The following is a 23600-nucleotide window of genomic DNA, read 5'->3' as shown; positions in this document are numbered from 1 at the left end:
AATCATCTTATAATAGATGCATTTGTTTGTCTCATTTGATCGGAATTCATTAGAAATGATAACATTGTCAAACCTCTCATGTCATTGCGTAGGGGCTTGTTTTGGACCATATAATAATCTAACCAATTTACATACTTTATTTTCTTGACCTTGCAAAATGAAACCTTCTCGTTGATTTATATAATCTTCTTCATCCAAATAACTATGCAAAAATATCATTTTCACGTTCATTTGATAGATTTTGAAATTATATATTAATGCCAATAAAATTAAGATTCTAATCAAAGATATCCTAGCTATGTAGGCATCGGTATCAAAATAATCAATGTCCTTGGATTGTCTAAATCATTTCGCTACCAATCTAGCCCTATACTTGTCAATGGATTGATCAGATTTAAGTTTTCTCTTAAATATCCATTTACATCCAATAAGTTTAGATCTCAAAGGAAAGTCTACCAAATTCTTAAGTATTATTAAACAAAATGAACTCCATTTCATCATTGTTCCAAAAATTAGCATTCTTGATTTCATTGCTTCATCAAAGCTAGAAGGATCACTCTCCATATTAAGACAAAGACAAAATTCATTTAAAACAAAATTTGAAGTGCCTTTGGAAAGATAAGTTATAAAATCACGACTAAAATTCATTTATTTTCTAATTCTTTTAGATTTTCTAATTTCCAAATCTTTAAAACAATTTTCAAAAGAATCATGATCTAGAAATTTCCCTTGATTATTAAAATATCTAGAAATTTAGATTCTTTAAAGGTTTTATCGTCAAAGAATTCGGCATCTCTAGATTTAATCACAACATTTGTATTCATCTCCGGTAAACAATAAGTTTTGCTATTAGAAGTATAACTAATAAAAGCACATTTAGTGGTTCTTACATTGCAGCAGTCGTTGGAAGGTGGCGGACAACTAAAAGCGGCAGTAGACGACTATATAATAGAGTGGCTCATGGTGGAGGATGGTGGCTAGGGTTTGGAATAATGATTCTACAGTTAAGATCTACTCCTACAAAGATAGTGATGATCTAACGAATACGATAAAAGATAAATGCGAGATAAAGAAAATAACTAAACTCAATATCATTCCATAATAATAATTAACTCATGACCACTCTTATTTATAAGAGTAAAGTCCAAGTGGATTGGATTCACATGTGCAGTATCTACTTTATTTGAAATTTAAATTAATAAGCAAGTCTAACAAAATAACTTGACTTGACTCGACTAACTTAACCCATATGTTCGTGTAATACTTGCATTAGACCCAAGTTTTGATCGTGGTACCTGTGTGTTATGGGTCTAGGATCTAGAATGTATGGAAATTATACTATTTTTATGGTTTGTATCCTTATTAGTTACGAATCCAATGATTTTGGTTTCACATGATTCCGAGGTCGAAGTGAAAAGATAAAAATAAAACAATAGAGGAAGATCAGAATTAGATAAATTGATAATTATCTAATATTGCGATAGTCGTCGGAGGGTGGCGGATGACTAAAGGTGGTGGTGGATGGCTGTAAGGTAGGTGGCTCGTGAAAGATGGTGGTGCCTAAAGCTTGAAAGTTTGAAAGAGTTCTACAGTTAAGATCTACTACTATAAAGATATAGACCATATGACAGCTACAATAAAACGATAAATAAGATAATAATAAATTAACTAGACTGACTAATTTCTCAATGCTTGGATGATTAAACAAAAGAGTCTATCCCTGCTATATATATTAGTCGGGTACAATGAGTCCTACTAGAACTAGCCATACGGCTTACACAACTCAAACTAAGATTTGCCCTAAAAGCTTACATGACATAATTTGACTTGCCTTATAGGCTTATTTGACTTAATTAGACTTGCTTTAAGGGCTCACATGACTTAATTAGACTTGTCTTAATAACTTACATCATGATTTAAATAAAAGATAAATAAACTCGATCCATTGAGTCCAATATCATGATGATGTGACTCGACCCAACCCGGTTCGTATTAGGGAGCAAATTTGGCAACATCTTGTAGCGTCATTATCCCCTCATATACGGTGGTGGTGTCATCACCGATCGACACACCTGACCAACACCCATTCCATACATCTTCAGAATGGATGCCAGATCTCTCCATCTTATCACTGATTACACCCCAAACTGTTTTGTCGAAGTGGTTAGGATCACGGATCTCCGTGTATGCCTGCAACATGCATGAACAATTAATAGATCATTAGTTCTAAAAATGGTTTTGCTCACTCGGCCCTTGATTGCACTGCATGCCTTGATAGTTATAAAATATTAGAATTTGGCCTCTTCATGAGTACGAATAGTACTTACTTTGCATGAATAACTGATTCTATTCCACGGGTTGTCCCAAGCTAGCATCCAGTCACAATGATTCCCTGCTTGGTTCATGCCGCGGTACACTACAGCAGCATTTGAGCCAGATGCTGCTCCGGCAACTTTCCCGTGTAGAAACGCACCCCACTGGCCATTCTCTATCAGGTATGGGTATGGGGAGTACCAAATGTGGCCAAAATAATCATGGCTCGTGATATACGTTAGAGGGTCCCCAGTGGCATTGTAAATAACGCATAGTGTGGCGACTCCATTGCCATACCTCTGTTTTAGCTGCTCCACGAATTGACGAGCATTCACATCCTTATTCTCTGCATTTTTCATATCGAGAGCAACTTTAGCCCTATCTTTGCGTGTTATCGGCTTTCTCATGTATTCGTTCATTCTTTCCAATGTTTTGGTGGTGATAGGGGTTCCAAATACGTTGTATGCCATCGATTATATATATCAATTCCTACAAACGCAAATAAATATGTGTTGATTATAAGTTATTATTGTTACATAACATCGCTAAAGCTGACAAATTATATAACTTTATATAATCGTTTGAAACCGAATAATTTAGCCCCGAATGTATTGCCGATCTTCGTTCACTTGGATGCATGATCTTATTTTATATATATATATTGCACAAGAATATATGTTTCTAATTATTAGATTAAAGAAGCACGCATATATAGTAATCTAAAGGCCATGAAAAGGTTAATAGTTATTGCACCTCATCATAAGCAGTGCATGTTTGTAAAAGTTATATAAGATTACTTCCTTGCGAGCGAAGATTGCAAAGATCTCCGTCATAGGGGCTTTGCATAGAGAAGGAGAAGCAAAGATCTCCCAAGTTTTGTACTACAAAGTAAAACTGTATGATGAAAACTAATAAGAATAAAGAAACGATGGTAGGATAATTAAATATATGATGGTCGAAGAAAGGGTGGAAGACTATATATAAAACGAAAAGACCAAACGGAGAAAGAAAGAAGTGAAAATAAAATCAAAGAGATGTGATAGGTGAAAATCGAAGGAGATCTCTAGCAAATATTGCTCTAAGTAGATAAAACAATACCTCACAAGAGTTCTCCTCAATCTTTCAAAAGCATGGCTTTGCTAACACATCTATATATAAAGAGAGAGTTTCTTCCGTGCAATCGAATTAATTCTTTATCAATCAATTTGATGAAAATCTAACGGTTAAGATCTTTAAGGGTATAATAGGAATGAAAGATATTATCGATTTAGCAGGTAATTTTTTTTAGATATATAATCTTGCACATTATTTTTTAACAATTATATTATCTTAATATTTTATTAAGTAAAAGACATATATATCATTAACTGAGAGTAATGTATATATATTAAAATAAGGGTATTGATGTCTTTTATAATTAACTTGATGAAATTTTAATTACATTTATCTTTTTAATTATTTTTTATTATTTACATATATCTCCCATTAGTTTAAGATTGATTTAAATTAAATTTTAATAGATAGAGATAGAGAATTGTATTTAAATTAAAGTTTATCTCCAAATAATCAAATTTAAATTATTTAATATTAAATGATATCTCCTATAATTAAGGCATAATTATATTTAAGAGAGAAATCTTAACGGAAAAAACGTGTAGAGCGCTTCTTCCGTACTTATCAATCACTTTGATGAAGATCTAATGGTTAAGATCTTCAAGGGTATAACAAGAAAATTGGAAAATTAGGCACACGTAATTAATCTTCTTAACTGATATACTCTTTTTCTTACGTAATGTGATTTTGAAACCGGTACTGAAAAACCGGTACCGGGTATGAAAACTGGCTATTATAGCCGTTGGATTAAGATTATAATTTTTAAAGGTGCATTGAAGTATTTGCCATATATAAAATATTTCGGGCATCAAGTTCTGTGCCATCTGTCAAGAAAGTGTTAGCTAGTGCTAGTGTGAATGGAATCAAAGATATTTTATGCACATAATTGTTAAAACATAGTGCAGAATTTCTAAATAGTAAAAAAGCAATGTTTAAATCACAAATTAGTTAAAAGGAAGGTGTTAAATATAAATTTTTCCGACAAAATTAAATAATTGTAAGTAGTAGATGAAAGGACCATTCAGTTATGATTTTGCTTGGTGTCGATCATTATTTGGGATATTAATTAATTATTATTTATGATATTAATTAATCGCAAAGACAGTTTATGTAAAAAAATTTTCCGACAAAATTATTTCAGGCATCAAGTTCTGTGCCATCTGTCAAGAAAGTGTTAGCTAGTGCTAGTGTAAATCGAATCAAAGATATTTTATGCACATAATTGTTAAAACAAAGTGCATAATTTCTAAATAGTAAAAAAGCAATGTTTAAATCACAAATTAGTTAAACGGAAGGTGTTAAATATAAATTTTTCTGACAAAATTAAATAATTGTAAGTAGTAGATCAAAAGACCTTTCAATTGTAATTTCGCTTGGTGTCAATCATTATTTGGGATATTAATTAATCGCAAAGACTAGTTTATGTAAAAAAAACTTTCGACAAAATTATTTCGGGCATCAAGTTCTGTGCCATCTATCAAGAAAGTGTTAGCTAGTGCTAGTGTAAATCGAATCAAAGATATTTTATGCACATAATTGTTAAAACATAGTGCAGAATTTCTAAATAGTAAAAAAGCAATGTTTAAATCACAAATTAGTTAAAAGGAAGGTGTTAAATATAAATTTTTCGGACAAAGTAAATAATTGTAAGTAGTAGATGAAAGGACCATTCAGTTGTGATTTCGCTTGGTATGGATCATTATTTGGGATATTAATTAATCGCAAGGACTAGTTTATGTAAAAAATTTTTCCAACAAAATTATTTCGGGCATCAAGTTCTGTGCCATCTTTCAAGAAAGTGTTACTAGCTAGTGTAAATCGAATCAAAGATATTTTATGCACATAATTGTTAAAACATAGTGCAGAATTTCTAAATAGTAAAAAATTAATATTTAAATCACAAATTAGTTAAAAGGAAGGTTTTAAATATAAATTTTTCTGACAAAATTAAATAATTGTAAGTAGTAGATGAAAAGACCATTCAGTTGTGATTTCACTTGGTGTCTATCATTATTTGGGATATTAATTAATCGCAAGGACTAGTTTATGTAAAAAAAATTTCCGACAAAATTATTTCGGGCATCAAGTTCTGTGCCATCTGTCAAGAAAGTGTTAGCTAGTGCTAGTGTAAATTGAATCAAAGATATTTTATGCACATAATTGTTAAAACATAGTGCAGAATTTCTAAATAGTAAAAAAGCAATATTTAAATCACAAATTAGTTAAAAGGAAAGATGTTAAATATAAATTTTTCCGATAAAATTAAATAATTATAAGTAGTAAACGAAAGGACCATTCAAGACCATCCACTTGTAATTTCGCTTGGTGACGATCATTATTTGGGATATTAATTCATTATTATTTGGGATATTAATTAATCGCAAGGACTAGTTTATGTAAAAAAATTCCCGACAAAATTATTTCGGGCATCAAGTTCTGTGCCATCTGTCAAGACAGTGTTAGCTAGTGCTACTGTAAATCGAATCAAAGATATTTTATGCACATAATTGTTAAAACATAGTGCTGAATTTCTAAATAGTAAAAAAGCAATGTTTAAATCACAAATTAGTTAAAAGGAAGGGTGTTAAATATAAATTTTAATGACAAAATTAAATAATTGTAAGTAGTAGAAGGAAGGACGGTTCAAGATCATCCACTTGTTCTTTCGCTTGCTGTCGATCATTAATTGGGATATGAATTAATCATTATTGGACTAGTTTATGTAAAAAAAGTTCCTGACAAAATTATTTCGGGCATCAAGTTCTGTGCCATCTATCAAGAAAGTGTTAGCTAGTGCTAGTGTAAATCGAATCAAAGATATTTTATGCACATAATTGTTAAAACATAGTGTAGAATTTCTAAATAGTAAAAAATCAATATTTAAATCACAAATTAGTTAAAAGGAAGGTGTTAAATATAAATTTTTCTGACAAAATTAAATAATTGTAAGTAGTAGATGAAAAGACCATTTAGTTGTGATTTCGCTTGGTGTCGATTATTATTCGGGATATTAATTAATCGCAAGAACTAGTTTATGTAAAAAAAATTTCCAACAAAATTATTTCGGGCATCAAGTTCTGTGCCATTTGTCAAAAAAGTGTTAGCTAGTGCTAGTGTAAATCGAATCAAAGATATTTTATGCACATAATTGTTAAAACATAGTGCAGAATTTCTAAATAGTAAAAAAGCAATGTTTAAATCACAAATTAGTTAAAAGGAAAGATGTTAAATATAAATTTTTCCCATAAAATTAAATAATTGTAAGTAGTAGAGGAAAGGACCATTCATGACCATTCAGTTGTGATTTCGCTTGCTGCCGATCATTATTTGGGATATTAATTAATTATTATTTGGGATATTAATTAATTGCAAGGACTAGTTTATGTAAAAAAATTCCCGACAAAATTATTTCGGGCATCAAGTTCTGTGCTATCTGTCAAGAAAGTGTTAGCTAGTGCTAGTGTAAATCGAATCAAAGATATTTTATGCACATAATTGTTAAAACATAGTGCTGAATTTCTAAATAGTAATAAAGCAATGTTTAAATCACAAATTAGTTAAAAGGAAGGGTGTTAAATATAAATTTTTTTGACAAAATTAAATAATTGTAAGTAGTAGAAGGAAGGACCGTTCAAGCTCATCCACTTGTTCTTTCGCTTGCTGTCGATCATTAATTGGGATATGAATTAATCATTATTGAACTAGTTTATGTAAAAAAATTCCCGACAAAATTATTTCGGGCATCAAGTTCTGTGCTATCTGTCAAAAAAGTGTTAGCTAGTACTAGTGTAAATCGAATCAAAGATATTTTATGCAAATAATTGTTAAAACATAGTGTAGAATTTCTAAATAGCAAAAAAGCAATGTTTAAATCACAAATTAGTTAAAAGGAAGGGTGTTAAATATAAATTTTTCCGACAAAATTAAATAACTGTAAGTAGTAGAAGAAAAGATCGTTCAAGATCATCCACTTGTTATTTCGCTTGCTGTCGATCATTATTTGGGATTTTAATTAATCGCAATGACTAGTTTATGTAAAAAAATATCCCGAGAATTATTCCGGGCATCAAGTTCTGTGCCATCTGTCAAGAAAGTGTTAGCTAGTGCTAGTGTAAATCGAATCAAAGATATTTTATGCACCTAATTGTTAAAACATAGTGCAGAATTTCTAAATAGTAAAAAAGCAATATTTAAATCACAAATTAGTTAAAAGGAAGGGTATTAAATATAAATTTCTGACAAAATTAAATAATTGTAAGTAGTAGAAGAAAGGACTGTTCAGTATCATCCACTTGTTATTTTGCTTGCTATCGATCATTATTTGGGATATTAATTAATTATTATTTAGGATATTAATTAATTGCAAGGACTACTTTATGTAAAAAAAATTTCCGACAAAATTATTTCAGGCATCAAATTCTGTGGCATCTATCAAGAAAGTGTTAGCTAGTGCTAGTGTAAATCGAATCAAAGATATTTTATGCACATAATTATTAAAACATAGTGCAGAATTTCTAAATAGTAAAAAAGCAATGTTTAAATCACAAATTAGTTAAAAGAAAGGGTGTTAAATATAAATATTTTCGACAAAATTAAATAATTGTAAGTAGTAGATGAAAGGACCATCCACTTGTTATTTCGCTTGCTGTATATTATTATTTGAGATATTAATTAATCGCATGGACTAGTTTATGTAAAAAACATTTCGGACAAAATTATTTGGGGCATCAAGTTCTTTGGCATTTGTCAGGAAACTGTTAACTAGTGCTAGTGTAAATTAAATCAAAGATATTTTATGCACATAAGTGTTAAAACTTAGTGCAGAATTTCTAAATAATAAAAAAGCAATGTTTAAGTCACAAATTAGTTAAAAAAAAGGGTGTTAAATATAAATTTTTCCGACAAAATTAAATAATTGTAAGTAGTAGAAGAAAGGATCATTCAGGATCATTCAATTGTTATTTCGCTTACTGCCGGTCATTATTTGGGATATTAATTAATTATTATTTGGGATATTAATTAATCGCAAGGACTATTTTTGTAAAAAAAATTTCTGGACAAAATTATTTGGGGCATCAAGTTCTGTGCCATTTGTCAAGAAAGTGTTAGCTAGTGCTAGTCTAAATCGAATCAAAGATATTTTATGCACATAATTGTTAAAACATAGTGCAGAATTTCTAAATAGTAAAAGAATAATGTTTAAGTCACAAATTAGTTAAAAGAACGGGTGTTAAATATAAATTTTTCTGATAAAATTAAATAATTGTATGTAGTAGACTAAAGGACCATTGAGGACCATCCACTTGTAATGGGGGACAAACCGTTTGTAGATGAGAAGGACCACCCCACTTACTAGAATTAATAAATAATATTATATGTTAAAAAAATATTTTGATACCAGATATACTGATATACTTCCTTATTTAATTATTGATAGGTGCTACCATGTACCGACCATAATTTGCGAAATCAATTAATTGCAAGTATTAGATGGAAAGGACTATCCACGCAGGAGAATTAATGGGGGTGAAAACGATGGGCAGTGAATATAGATATTTATTTGTGAACATACTAAGCCTAAACGACCTAATTCATAGAAGATTATATAAAAAACTGGCTTTGATATAGAAATTTATGCTTGAAAATAATAATTGTTGAACGTTTACGAGCCATCACATACCTAACTTGAGCAAACGAGATAAAATAAAAGAGTGTTTGATGGAGGCATTCATTGGTGAACGTACTTATTATATGTCACAAATATAAGCAGAGAATTATTATATGAAAATAATAATTCTCTGCTTATAAATAACCATGCGATGTTCCTCTTCCTCATTGTACATCCACACTTGTCATACTCAAATGGATAGAATTGTTATTCTCAACGATGGCCAGCTTCGCAAGTTTGCTCTTATGATTTACCGCACAGAAGAGGATGCCATATACTCCATCAAATTTGGGTCCGAAAACGAGCGTGCCAATTACCTCGCGGATAGTAGGTCTAACTACGAAGCCGTGTTGGGTCTCTTGGATGCTGGCTCCAAAGTGAAACGCAAGTATCAGAATGACAAAGTTAAGGCTCCTATTGCTGATAACATCAATTCTTACATTGTCTACTGCGTAAATAATGCACTCCAAACTGTACCAAACTACCTTGTACGACTGAAATATTTAGGAAAGATCAATGAACACATCCAATCTCTTATTAAAGATCTGGATGAGGTGAGGTCAACAACTTGGAACAAAGACGACGTCAAACGTCTGGGAATCGAAGCAGCCAAGTGCGGCGATGCTATGTTGAAGTTTACTAAGATGTATAAAAGTAGCTTGTCACACGATTACTCTACATGGGTCAAGAGCACCGGCATGGAGTTTCATGAGCTAGTGAAGAGGTACGTACTCCAGTCCATAGATCTTCTGTTTTCATCTTGGTTTTGTTATGTTGAGTTAGATTGGACCATTGTCTCTAACCTAGCTAGATATTTGCATATTTCTCTCTCTCAATACTTTATCATATGCTTTAGTTTTGTTATACCAAGAAAAAGCACATAGATCAAAATTAGCTTGGGAAAATACAATTTGCAACCAAATGTGGTTTGACCAAAATTTAGGGTACCTCCCTGCAGTGGTGGAGCGAGGGAGGTACCCTCTCTTCTCAGCCCACTGTAATTAATTTGTTTCCTATTCTTTTTACTCTTTACTTATTTTCAATCAGTGTGCATCTCTAATAACTCACTTGATCGCTATAAGTGTTCTTTCTCCCTTCAATCCAATCCATTTGACTGGGGTCTAAATATTAAATATTAAATATTATTTCTTAAATCGGTCCATGGGAAAGTTATGTAGTTGGTTTGATAAATATATCAACTGAGATCATCAATGCAATCATTTAACTATTTAATTACAGGCTGGAAATTTTAATGTTGATTGAAGTCTTTATTTAAATTATTGCAATTAGTTTTTATTTAATCTTATGACTATTAATTTTTGTATGATCATATATTTATCTTGAGAAAATTACATAAAAATCAGTTTAAAATTTTTCCCCTATTATTGTTAATATTTTGTTTCTTTAATTAAATGGTAGGGTATGTTGAAATTTCTGGTAATGAAACACATATTTTTAAGAACCTCAACCACAAGGCAAGATAATAATTAGTTGTTGCAACTCAGCCTTAGTGATTCTTGAAGCAATCTCAACTGCCTTTTCACTCTTATGAGAAAAATGCTTTGTGGGAAAACCTGTCCAAATGAAAACTCTTATACAATTCAGATAATAAGTTACAACTCATATGATTTTTCTTTTGTCACAAATTTACTAATTACAAGTGCTAATATGACCGACGTAAATTTTAATATAAAAATTCAGAAGTACCCTTTTTATTTTACAACAACTAATTAGAGAACTATTGTTTTGTTAAAAAAAATTGTTCTTTCTCTGGCTTTTCTTCATCTCAATCACTTTAGTTTTGATATTTGCAAATATTCCAACAAAAAAAGCATAATAGATGAAAAGTTTCACAGTTTTAATAGTCAATTATTTGCACCGTTAATTTTAGATGGAAGAAATAATGGTTGCACATATATTACAATTACAAGGAGGTTAACTGATCATGATACAAATAAATGTTCAAGAGACTTTGGATTTGAACTAAATATAAGAGGTAAAATATATTTTCTACAAATTAGTAATACATTATTCTTACCATTTAGTACAGTGATTCACAAGTATCAAACGAATTATTCAGTGTTTAAGATGCTAGAATTACGTGCTATACTTATCATGGTTTCAAATATTAAATTATGAATATGATGTTTGAATGGTGCACGAATTGTCCAGTTACCAGGTAGAGATGGGATTGAAAGGAGCGTTTGAGGAGCTGGAAGATGTACAAAAGCTAAAGGTTATGAGTGATACGATTGAGGATTAATGTCTTGCATAATTTTTGATGTACGACTTTTGTTGATCACCTCATTTTCATCACTATGCATTAAAAATGAGGTAGATAATTTGAGTTTACCCGTTGTTAGTTTTTATCTCAATAATGTTACTTTAAAAAGCTTAAGCTTACATGTCTAGAACGGTGATTTTAGATTATTTACGCTCTTAACACCTCTAGCTCAAATTTGAGGTAACTGAGCAACCTTAAGTAGACATGATTATTAGGCCTGACCCACCCAAACCAGCCCAGTTGTAATCAGGCTAAGCCTGACCTGAGCCCGATTTAGGCTCGGCCCAACCCGAGCGTGAGATAGTAGTGGGCAGTATTGGCTAAGTTTTTGCTGGTCCGAAAGCTCGATCTACTATTCTCATCTATAACCCAACGCATAATGCATGCATATTCTTATAATTTTCTTAGTCTCAAAATAGATATTTAGTAAACTATATATCAATATATAAGTATGTTACTATAAAAGATAACTAAAATGTCTCATTAAACTCAGCCTAATAAGATATAGTATTTTTTATATTTAACCTATTATGTTAGACCCACTATATTCAATCCAAGCCTAATATCTAATGAGCTAATGGACGGTAATAGGCTAGAATATTTTAGCCCGGCCCGAACCAGGGCTGCTCGCCCGATGATCACGTCTAACCTCCAGTGAACTGGGCCTGGCTGATCAGCTCCCCTCAACTTGATGAGGACTTTTTCTAAGGTAAATCCTTAGGCCCCCTCTCTCATGGAACCTGACCGCCCTTATTCACGGCGCTTTTGATCTCTTCTATGTTTTAAATCTGTTGCAATATATTCATATGTACTAATAGATAACTAACAAGTATCTTTCACGTTAATGCATGCATGCAGGTGTATGATAGAATCCTCCAGGTATCAGGTCTAGGAAGTATCGAAGTGGACGACGCGAAAACCGTCATACGAGGCGTGGGCAAACTCGTCCTCCTCTACAAAGCGGGCATGCTAGTGTGGGATGTCTTCTCGGCCGAGCATGGCTTCCAAATTGCAACTCGTGACGCAGTGGTGGACGTAGCATCGTACGTCGGCGGTGCACTGGTCGGGAGAGTTGTCACTGCCGCCTTGACTAGCGGAGCATTGGAAGGCATTGAGGCATCTGCTATGTTTGTGCTCTTGGCGGGGACAATGTCCGGCATAATAGGGAGCTTTCTCATTGGAGCATTTGTTGGGTGGTTGCTTGATTTTTCATCAATTCTGGGGGAATGACACATTCAAAGACGGATGGGCACGTATGTTATGTGGCACCCATGCCTGATGGGGTTTCTCTTGCACGTCAAATTGCATATGAAGACAATCATCTAAAACCTTAGTTAGTAAGGTTTTTGATGTAAACTCAGTCAGGTCGAATCATATCATAAGGATATCGGGCTCGATAGATCGAGTCTATCTGTATTTTAATTAATTGATCATGATGTAAACCCTTAGGGTAAGTCTAGTTAAGTCAAGTAAGCCCATAAGATAAGTCCAATTAAGTCAAATAAGCCCTTAAGACAAGTCTAGTTAAGTCAAGTAAGTATTTAAGGCAAATCCTAATTTAAGTCGTGTAAACCTTTAGAACTATTCCTAGTATGACTCATTGTACAACGACCTCTATCTATAGAGGGCTCTTTTGTCTAATCGAAGCATCCAATAAAGAATAAATAATTATGTTTTAGCCTTAGACCATTATAAGAGTAAGAGTATGATAATTTAGGAGTAAAACTAAATTAATCATAGCCCTTTATTTTTCTAAGAGTAGATCTAACTTAGAATCCTAATTCTACCTCTAAATCTTATCCATCATATTCCTCCACAAGCCACCCTACTTTACGGTTGTCTCCCACCACCCTCGGCTGACCGCCACCCTTCGACGATCGCCGTTAGATAATTATCAACCTTTCCAGTTCTAACATTCTTCCACTATTTTAATTTTATCTTTTCACTTCGATATTGAGATCATGTGAAACTAATGCCATTAGATCCGTGACTTCCGACGCTTCTTTTTATAAACATATCATAATTTTCTTACATTCAAATCGTTTCAAATCTAATTTGTAACAATTTTGTTTGCATAAATGACATTAAAGTTAATGATGGTAGATATATGAGCTACTGTGATTTAACAACAAGGGTAATGTACTCATCATATATGTAAACGATAAGACATATGAAATCATCTCTTTTTATAGTTTACAAATGGAAAAATTATATTTGATCCTTTATAGCTAGGCTAAATTCTGACATAAATCTTGGAGTTATATTGGTGTCACTTAATCTGTATACAGTTATTATCTATTTTTTTAATATTTGTAATTTTAAAACATAAATTAAGAAAATATGAGATGAGAGAAGCATAACACAAAAGGATCTTTATTTTTTTTTAAAAGGGAATAATTTTCTAAGTAGTTGTTATAAAACAAAACTTGCGTAAACCTGCCCAAGTGAATAGTTTATGTAAAAAATTTGATTGCAACTTCCACCAATGATAAGGGAATATGAGTAATAACAAGAAATATAGTTACAAATTTACCCTCTGCACTTTTCAAAGCTACGAATATCTTTACAAAATAATAAGTATAATATCTCACTATAAACAAATAAATCTATAAAATATGACTAAAATAGACTAGGTATAGAAAAGTGATATGCCCCTTACCAAAATAATCTTTAAGCACAAAAATAATTTTCTATTTATTATTATATAAATATATTTTATGATAATAAATTTGATAATATTTTTGTGTTTTACCTAATATTATTTTTAAATACCAATATTACCCTTGCAAAACTTTTGAGAATATCTTCATACATTAAATGCTCGGAGATCTCATAAAAACCTTCTTGCAATATGAGGTAAAAATAAATAATATTTTGTAGTGCTCTTATTGAAAATATTACAAAAATATTGAAAAATATTTCTTTTCAACCCTATAATTGATGAAAAAATATATCTACAATTTGAAAAACAAAAGATATCATCTGAAACCATATCAACAAAATTTTATCTTAGACTATCTCCATGCTTATATATTTAATTGTAAATAAATAGATAAATTTTTAATATATGTTGATTTCAAACATTAACAAAATATTCTCATCCTTAATAAAGCTAACTTCAAATCTAGCATAGTGAAATTCTTTCTAATGCTTATCTAATATTATAGTATCCTCTATATGGAAAATAATTATGGCATACCAGTGTAGAGGTCTGAAAGTATTACCTATTGAGGTTTCCATTTGAGAGGTGAGGAAAAAAAAAATTAGAGAATAATGCAAAAGAAGAAGAACTATTTGAGTTTTTGTTGCTAGAATGAAAAAGAAGAAAAAACATTTAGAAGTTGTTATATTGCTGAAGGAAAAAGAATGTATTTTGTCAATTTATATATTTGTACTATCGTTTCCCAAAAGGTGATATCTTATTTACTAGAAAAAGGTATATAAAAAATGACAAGAATCAAAGCTGCAGTTAGGCGATCATTGTAAGGAATAGACCAGGGATGTAGGGCTGATCTTGTGGTGTGGATGGAGGAGGGGGAAGGCTGGTGAATGAGGTGGAGAATGGCCAAGGGTTTGGATGGAAGTGGATGGATGGATTAGGGCATAGGGAAGGTGGCTAGGTTGCAAGAGAAGGATAGAGAGGAAGGTACGCCACTCCTTAGGGTCAAGAGGTACGACTAGTCGAGGAGATGGTTAGCAATGGTGGATCATAGGAAGACCTAGGTCAACCAAGCTTGGAGGAAGGAGAAGAGAAAGAAGAAGAAGAGTCAAAGTTCCTTTGATTAATTAATAATAAAAAGAAGCTGCCTTTCCACATATTTAGAGGCTAGCCAATCATTCAAAATCCTAGAAAAATCTTATTATGACTCAATTTTCCCATCGCGCATTCAAACGCATCTCGAGCACGTTCGAACGCCCCAAATAGGTCTCAGAATTTGCTAACACGAATCAGGCGTTCAAACGCTCCAAAACAAGTCTGTAGATTTGCAAATGCGAATCAGGCATTCGAATGCCAATCATTTGCTTTCGAACTCACTTGCTAGAAACTATCTTATTTCCCTAAACATCTAGTAAGCAATTAACAAGTCTTCAAGGTCTAAAAATGAAATACAATGCATAATTAAGCAAAAGCTAAAAATTAAGATAACAAGGGACGCTAATGAACCGTCACAACCCACTACGCTTCCCCCACCTTGTCCTCAAGATGTGAAGTCTAGTGTGGATGTGGCGTCGTATGCTTCCAAATAATAGCACACAATGCGGTGGTGGATGTGGCATCCTACGCTAGCAAGGTGTTGCTAAAAAGAGTTGTTAGAGTTTTCTTATAGGAGCATTTGTGGGGTTCTTGTTTGATCTCTTCATCAATTCTTGGGGTCATGACATATTTAGCACTGATGGGCATACATACATGTTATGTGGCATCCATGCCTGATGGAGTCCTTCCTACATGTCAAATTGCTTGTTTGGGGTATTTCTACGTAAAACTTTTGTGTTCGCAATTGTCTTTTTCACGCTTTATTTTTAGCATATTATTATTAATAGCATGAGATAGGTCCTATCTTCGAAGGTATTTCTTATGTTTTTCACTCTCAAAGTGTAACGCCCCCGCCCGGCATAGGCACCTGCACACCCATGAGCCCACAAGGCACGCGCAACACACGCGATAGGTCAGGCAGGGCTCGTCACACATAAATACACTTTTGTGCATATATAATCATGACATTATCAAATAATACCTACTAACATATCCATGCTTACATAATCCAATACCAAATAAATCATAATATCAACCAAATAAACATGTTAACATATGAATATCTAAGTCTACAATAATATACACTAGACCACTACATAATCTGGCAGGACCCACACAGGGCCACGACAAACTATCAAGAGACAACTAAACAACTAATACACGAGTACACTATAGTCTGATATATATTATACAAATCATCATCTAATATAATAAAGTACAAATATAATAAACAACGATACAACTCAAATTTTATACAAATTATCATCTTTACCGTCTCGCACTTATAGCTCACCTCATCAATCTAAAATATCTTCTTGGGATATCTCAAGTCGCTATCACGTACCACATATCTAAGGGGTTAGAAAAGAAATAAAGAGAGACATGAGCAAAAGGCTCAGTGAATAGACCTTACTCCAAATTAGTGATGCTAAATAGAGAGTAAATCATGTACTAAATAATATGAATCAGAAAAAGCATCATGTTATGAATGAGTATATGAATGTATCATCAATAATATATAAATGAAAAGTAGATAACATATCATAACTAATAAAAGTATGCAATCATCGACAATGAATAAACAAATCATCATGTCATACTATCATCATAACTCTCTCTCAAATATGACACATGATGCATGCTGACCATGACCATGCTATTATACCAAATGCAACCATATATGATGTATATTGATCACTCGATAATCAGGTAATCAGATGATAAAAAAATTATATGTATTTTTTAACATCTTAGTCATCAATATCAACTCTATATGTCATCATCATACTAAACCATGACCATGCTATTGTACCAAATATAACCATATATGATGTATATTGACTACTCGATAATCAGGTAATCAGATGATAAAGAAATCATATACATTTTTTAATATCTTAGTCATCAATATCAACTCTATATGTCATCATCATACTAGACCATTGTGCACAATTAATACCCGGTACTCGGTCTCAACATCATGCCCAAATGCTCAGAGTATACTCTGTCACCCATAAGAAGTATCTTAAATATAACCATACCCTATCACCCACTAGGGTATCAACATCCATCCAGACCGGGCACCCTTCTAGCTGATAGAAACCTCGTGAGGATAACTCGCCATATATGCCCTGGTGAATGACATGTGTCCGAATATCTGCTGCGCACACAGACTAACGACCTCAAACGTAAGGCCATAGGATTGCGACTATATCGACCGATCAATCATCCATCAAGCGCGCCCTATGATCAACTATAATCATCTTTACATAAAGTCATATAATCATGCTGGAGGCCAAACAAGGGGGTTCGGGATCTTAAAATATTTAAGTAGCATGAAGTTAGTCGTTTATCTAATTAGAATTAATTTAAGTAAAATATAAAGATTTATTAGATTTAGAATTACTTCTTTTTATTTTTTATTACATAACTAGATCTATATTATAGATACGATTCAAGCACTATAATTATACTATTATCATAAAATGCTAGTTATAACATAAGGAGAAATTTTTGTTTCTTTTTATTTAAAAATATTCTAAATATATAATTATAAAGTAAAAGCTAAATAATTATAAATAACATATAAGTATAGATAAGATCTATTTTATAATAAATTTTATAATTCTTACTCTATCTTGATTAATCAAAAATTATATAGTATTTACTTAATTATGCAAAATAATAAATAAATAAATAAATAAGACTAGTATCTTATTCTACACACAATAGTATACAATAAATTGTTAAAATTACTTAAAATGCATATACTATGAATATTAGTACATAAATCTAATATAAATAAATAAATAAATATAAGTATTACCTATATTTATGCTTAATAGTTATAACCTAATTAATCATTAATTAAACTAATTATAATTAATAATCATCATGATGAAGAATATATATTATTATGAACATAATTAATGTCTAAATAATTTATCTGCATTAATTAAGAAAGCGATACCTAACTAAATAAATAAACAAACATAAAATAAAATAAATAATAAAAGCAATGTTAGTAGTGCTGGGCTCGGCGAGGACTGTTGCAGAAATAGAAGAAAGAGCTAAGAAAGGAGAAGAAGAAGGAAGAGAAAGAAGAAGAAGATGGAAGAAGAAGAAGATGGAAGAAGAAGAAGAAGAACAATAAGAAGAAGAAGAAGAGGAGAAGAAGAGGAGAAAGAGAGGAGGGGACCGGGCCGGCAGGGAGGGGCTCGGCCGTTGTTGGCCAGCTAGCGGCTGGCCTCTTGTCGGCGGCTCTGTTCCAACGAACTCGAGCGAGAGAGAGAGAGAGAGAGAGAGAGAGAGAGAGAGAGAGAGAGGGAGAGAAGAAAAGGGGGCACCGGTCGCTTCTTGGTGACGGGTCGAGTGGTCGAGGGCAACGGTAGTAGGGAGAAAGAGAGAGAGAAATAGAGAGAAACGGAGAAAGAGAGAGGGAGAGAGAGATAAAGAGAGAAAAAAAGGAAGAGGAGGAAGGAGAAGGAGGAGGCTCACCAGCGTCGATAGCACAGCGGTGGTCCAAAGTGCCCGGCATCGGCATACCAAGATGGGGAAGCTTAAGAAAGAAGAACGAGGGAGAGAGAGAGAGAGCATCTAAGAGGAAGAGAGAGAGAGAGAGAGAGAGAAGTAAAGGGAGAGATAGATAGAGAGAGGCGGTGGCAGAAACGGGAAGTGGCGGTGGGGGCCCCTCCCCAGCCAGCTGGCTATAGTCGGTTGGCTGTGACAACGGTAGTTGGGGCGCGTGGCAACCCCTCCCCCCTTACACACAAGCTACTCATGCAGCTTGCATGGCCATAAGGCCGGCCACATCGTGCCCAAATTTTTTTTTTTTTAAGGACATGTTGTTATACAAAGCCACTAATTCAGACTCCATAATAAAATGAGTTATACAAGTATGTTTATTAGATCCCCAACAAATAAAAACACCACCAAAATTAAAAATCCACCCACTTGTAGATTTAAAATCATCATCGACATAGTTCAGTTTGCGTCACTATATCCTTCAATAATGCAAACGATTTAGTTTCTTCCAAATATCCTAACAGAATGGATATTGATTTCCAATGTTTAAAATTAGGGAATAACTAGTGCTTCTACTTAAATTTCCTACGACATAAGCAATGTCCGGACATGTGCAATACATTTCATATATCATATCTCAATAACCCCTGAGTACTCAAGTTATGATACACATCGATTTTTATCAAGCTTTAAACTTGAATTATAAAGAACTCTTGAAATCTTATTATATAATTGAGAAACTTTTTTTAAAGGATTTTTTTTCATATAATGATTTTGTGACAATACAAGAGAGTTTCTATCTTTGTGTATTTTCATACCAAGAATAGTCATTGCAATATTTAAATCATTCATATCAAAGTGGGATGATAAAAAATTTCTAGTTATTTTAATGCATAAATCACTCTTGCTACAAATAAATATATCATCCATATATAAGCATATGGTCACAATGCCATTATCAATCATCTTATAATAGATGTATTTATATGTCTCGTTTAATCAGAATTCATTAGAAATGATAACATTGCCAAACCTCTCATGTCATTGTATAGGGGCTTGTTTTGGACCATATAATGATCTAGCCAATTTACATACTTTATTTTCTTGATCTTGCAAAATTAAACCTTCGTTGATTTATATAATCTTCTTCATCCAAATAACTATGCAAAAATGTCATTTTCACATTCATTTGATAGATTTTGAAGTTATATATTGATGTCAATAAAATTAAGATTCTAATGAAAGTTATCCTAGTCACATAGGCATAGGTATCAAAATAATTAATGTCCTAGGATTGTCTAAACCATTTCGCTACCAATCTAGCCCTATACTTGTCAATAGATTCATCGATTTAAGTTTTCTCTTAAATATCCATTTACATCTAGTAAGTTTAGATCTCAAAGAAAAGTCTACCAAATTCTTAAGTATTATTAAACAAAATGGACTCCATTTCATCATTGATAGCTTCCTTCCAAAAATTAGCATTCTTGATTTCATTGCTTCATCAAAGCTAGAAGGATCACTCTCCATATTAAGACAAAGACAAAATTCATTTAAAACAAAATTTGAAGTGCCTTTTGCAAGATAAGTTAGAAAATCAGTACTAAATTTCATTTCATTTCTAGTTCTTTTAGATTTTCTAATTTCCAAATCTTTAAAACAATTTTTAAAAGAATCATGATCTAGTGATTTCCCTTGATTATTAAAATATCTAGAGATTTAGATTCTTTAAAGATTTTATCGTCAAAGAATTTGGCATCTCTAGATTTAATCACAACATCTCCAGTAAATAAATGAGTTTGTTTATTAGAAGTATAACCAATTAAAGGCACATTTAGTGGTTCTTACATTGCAACGGTCGTCGAAGATGGCGTACAACTAAAGGCGACAAAGGGACAGCTATATAGAAGAGTGGCTCGTGGTGGAGAATGGTGGCTAGGGTTTAGAATAATGATTCTACGGTTAAGATCTACTCCTACGAAGATAGTGATGATCTAACGAATACGATAAAAGATAAGGGCGAGATAAAGAAAATAACTAAACTCTATATCATTCCATGATAATAATCAACTCATAACCACTCTTATTTATAAGAGTAAAGTCCCTGTGGATTGGATTCACATGCGAGGTATTTACTTTATTTGAAATTTAAATTAATAAGCAAGTCTAACAAAATAACTTGACTTGACTCAACTGACTTAACCCATGTGTTCGTATCTAGTTTGTAATAGTGGCATTAGACCTAAGTTTCGATCTCGGTACCTGTGTGTTATGGGCCTAGGATCTAGAATGTAAGGAAATTATACTATTTTTATGGTTTGTATCCTCATTGAGTCCAATGGAGGGAGATCAGAATGGGATAAATTGGTAATTATCTAATATTGCGATGGTCGTCAGAGGGTGGCAGATGACTAAAGGTGGTGGTGGATGGCCATAAGGTAGGTGGCTTGTGACGGAAAGTAGTGGCTAAAGTTTGAAAGTTTGGAAGAGTTCTACGGTTAAAATCTACTACTATAAAGATAAAGATCATCTGACAGCTACGATAAAATGGTAAATATGATAATAATAAATTAACTAGACTGAGTAATTTCTCAATGCTTGAATGATTAAACAAAAGAGTCTATCCCTTTTATATATATTGGTCGAGTACAATGAGTCCTACTAGAACTAGCCATACGGCTTACACAACTCAAACTAGGATTTATCTTAAAAGCTTACATGACATAATTTGACTTGCCTTATAGACTTATTTTACTTAACTAAACTTGTCTTACTAACTCACATAATTTAATTGGACTTGCCTTATAGACTTATTTGACTTAATTAGACTTGCTTTAAGGGCTCATATAACTTAATTAGACTTGTCTTAATAGCTTACATTATGATTTAAATAAAAGATAAATAAACTCGATCCATTGAGTCCAATATCATGATGATGTGACTCGACCCAACCCGGTTCATATTAGGGAGCAAATTTGGCAACATCTTGTAGCGTCATTATTCCCTCGTATACGGTGGTGGTGTCATCACCGATCGACACACCTGACCAACACCCGTTCCAGACATCTTCGCAATGGATGCCAGATCTCTCCATCTTATCACTGATTACACCCCAAACGGTGTTGTCGAAGTGGTTAGGTTCACGGATCTCGGTGTACGCCTGCAACATGCATGAACAATTAATAGATCATTTGTTTTGTAAATGGTTTTGCTCACTCGGCCCTTGATTGTATTGTATTGCATGCCTTAATAGTTATAAAATATTAGAGTTTGGCCTCTTCATGAGTACCAATAGTACTTACCTTGCATGAATAAATGATTCTATTCCACGGGTTGTCCCAAGCGAGCATCCAGTCACAATAATCCCCTGCTTGGTTCATGCCGCGGTACACTACAGCTGCATTTGAGCCAGATGTTGCTCCGGCAACTTTCCCGTGTAGAAACGCACCCCACTGGCCATTCTCTATCTTGTATGGGTATGGGGAGTACCAAATGTGGCCAAAATAATCATGGCTCGTGATATACGTTAGAGGGTCCCCAGTGGCATTGTATATAACGCATAGCGTAGCGACCCCATTGCCATACCTCTCTTTTAGCTGCTCCACAAATTGACGAGCATTCACATCCTTACTCTCTGCATTTTTCATATCGAGAGCAACTTTAGCCCTGTCTTTGCGTGTTATTGTCTTTCCAATGTACTCGCTCATTCTTTCCAATGTTTTAGTGGTGACAGGGGTTCCAAATACGTTGTATGCCATCGATTCTATAGATCAATTCCTACAAACGCAAATAAATATGAGTGTTGATTATAAGTTATTATTGTTACGTAACATCGCTAAAGCTGACCAACTATATAACCTTATATAATTGTTTGAAACCGAATAATTTAGCCCCGAATGTATTGCTGATCTTCTTTCCTTCTTCTATTTCCAGATTTCATCGTACAACATAATACAAATAACTATCAAATTTGTCATTACTTTCTTTTGTCCTGCGCTACTATTTTCTTTTAGTAAGAGAATATATATATATATATATATATGCCTATCGAATAATGTTAATAAGATCATGCAACCAAGTGAATAGAAGCAAGTATTACACAACAATATATGTTTCTAATTATTAGATTAAAGAAGCACTCATATATAATAATCTAAAGGCCATACAAAAGCTAATAGATATTGCACCTCATCATAAACAGTGCGCGTTTATAAAAGTTATATGGATTACTTCCTTGCAAGAAATGACATTCCCTCGTAGGGGGCATTGCAGAGAGAAGGAGAAGCAAATAATAATATCTATATAACTTTTATATACGATGAAAATTAATAATAAACGGTAGGATAATTAAACATAACATGGCAGAAGAAAAGGTGGAAGACTATATATAACAGGAAAAGATCAAATGGAAAAAGAAAGAAGTGAAAAATAAAATCAAAGAGATATGATAGGAGAAAATAGAAAGAGATATGTAGCAAATATTGCTCTAAGGAGATAGAACAATACCTCACAAGAGTTCTCAATTTTTCACACAAGCAGGCTTTGCTAACACATCTATATATAGAACATTTCCAGACTCAAAGAGCGGACAATATCTATTAGAAAAATTTGTATTTAATACCTTTTTCTAACGAATTTATAGTTCACACTCTATATTTTAATTATTTATAATTCGAGATATATATTTTAGCAGATAGGTACAGAAGTAAGTTGATAGAATATTAGAAAGACTGTGACAACATCCTTGGCAATCACGTTTTTGCCCTAAGAGAGGAGAGTGGAAGAGAGAAGAAAAGTGGGAAACTAAGTGTATTTTAGTTATTTTTTTAAAAAAAATATTTAACATTGATGGAAAGACCGGATTGAAAGGACTTTATAACTACTATATAAAAAGACCATCCACACAGTTTGTAGACTTTATTTGCTTGCGGCAATTACTAGAT

The 23600-nt window shown here is 32.7% G+C and overlaps 2 protein-coding genes across 5 annotated transcripts; one reads left to right on the top strand and one right to left on the bottom strand.

Moving 5' to 3' along the window:
* Positions 1-1700: 1700 nt before the first annotated feature.
* Positions 1701-23188, bottom strand: LOC140785710 (23 kDa jasmonate-induced protein-like). Of its 4 annotated transcripts, none has more exons than XM_073133674.1 (3): positions 3412-3470; positions 2328-2802; positions 1701-2190 (listed from the first exon to the last, which is right to left on the bottom strand). In XM_073133674.1, the coding sequence occupies exons 2-3, from the start codon at positions 2781-2783 to the stop codon at positions 1993-1995; spliced, it is 654 nt and encodes a 217-aa protein (XP_072989775.1). In that variant the 5' UTR covers positions 2784-2802; positions 3412-3470; the 3' UTR covers positions 1701-1992. The 4 variants fall into 4 exon arrangements, with proteins under 4 accessions (XP_072989775.1, XP_072989776.1, XP_072989777.1 ...); XM_073133675.1 differs by lacking the exon at positions 3412-3470 and adding an exon at positions 3067-3249; XM_073133677.1 differs by lacking the exons at positions 1701-2190; positions 2328-2802; positions 3412-3470 and adding exons at positions 21261-21817; positions 21960-22434; positions 23164-23188.
* Positions 9267-13056, top strand: LOC140787703 (uncharacterized). Its single transcript, XM_073136787.1, has 3 exons — positions 9267-9818; positions 11267-11330; positions 12237-13056. The coding sequence occupies exons 1-3, from the start codon at positions 9289-9291 to the stop codon at positions 12606-12608; spliced, it is 966 nt and encodes a 321-aa protein (XP_072992888.1). The 5' UTR covers positions 9267-9288; the 3' UTR covers positions 12609-13056.
* Positions 23189-23600: the final 412 nt, after the last annotated feature.

This window comes from Typha latifolia, chromosome 4, assembly GCF_019914945.1.
Source record: "Typha latifolia isolate L0001 chromosome 4, TyphaL0001v2, whole genome shotgun sequence".
NCBI classification, from domain to species: Eukaryota; Viridiplantae; Streptophyta; class Magnoliopsida; order Poales; family Typhaceae; genus Typha; species Typha latifolia.
The sequence above is the reverse complement of the archived record's forward strand: the minus strand, read 5'-3'. Positions and strand labels throughout refer to the sequence as shown.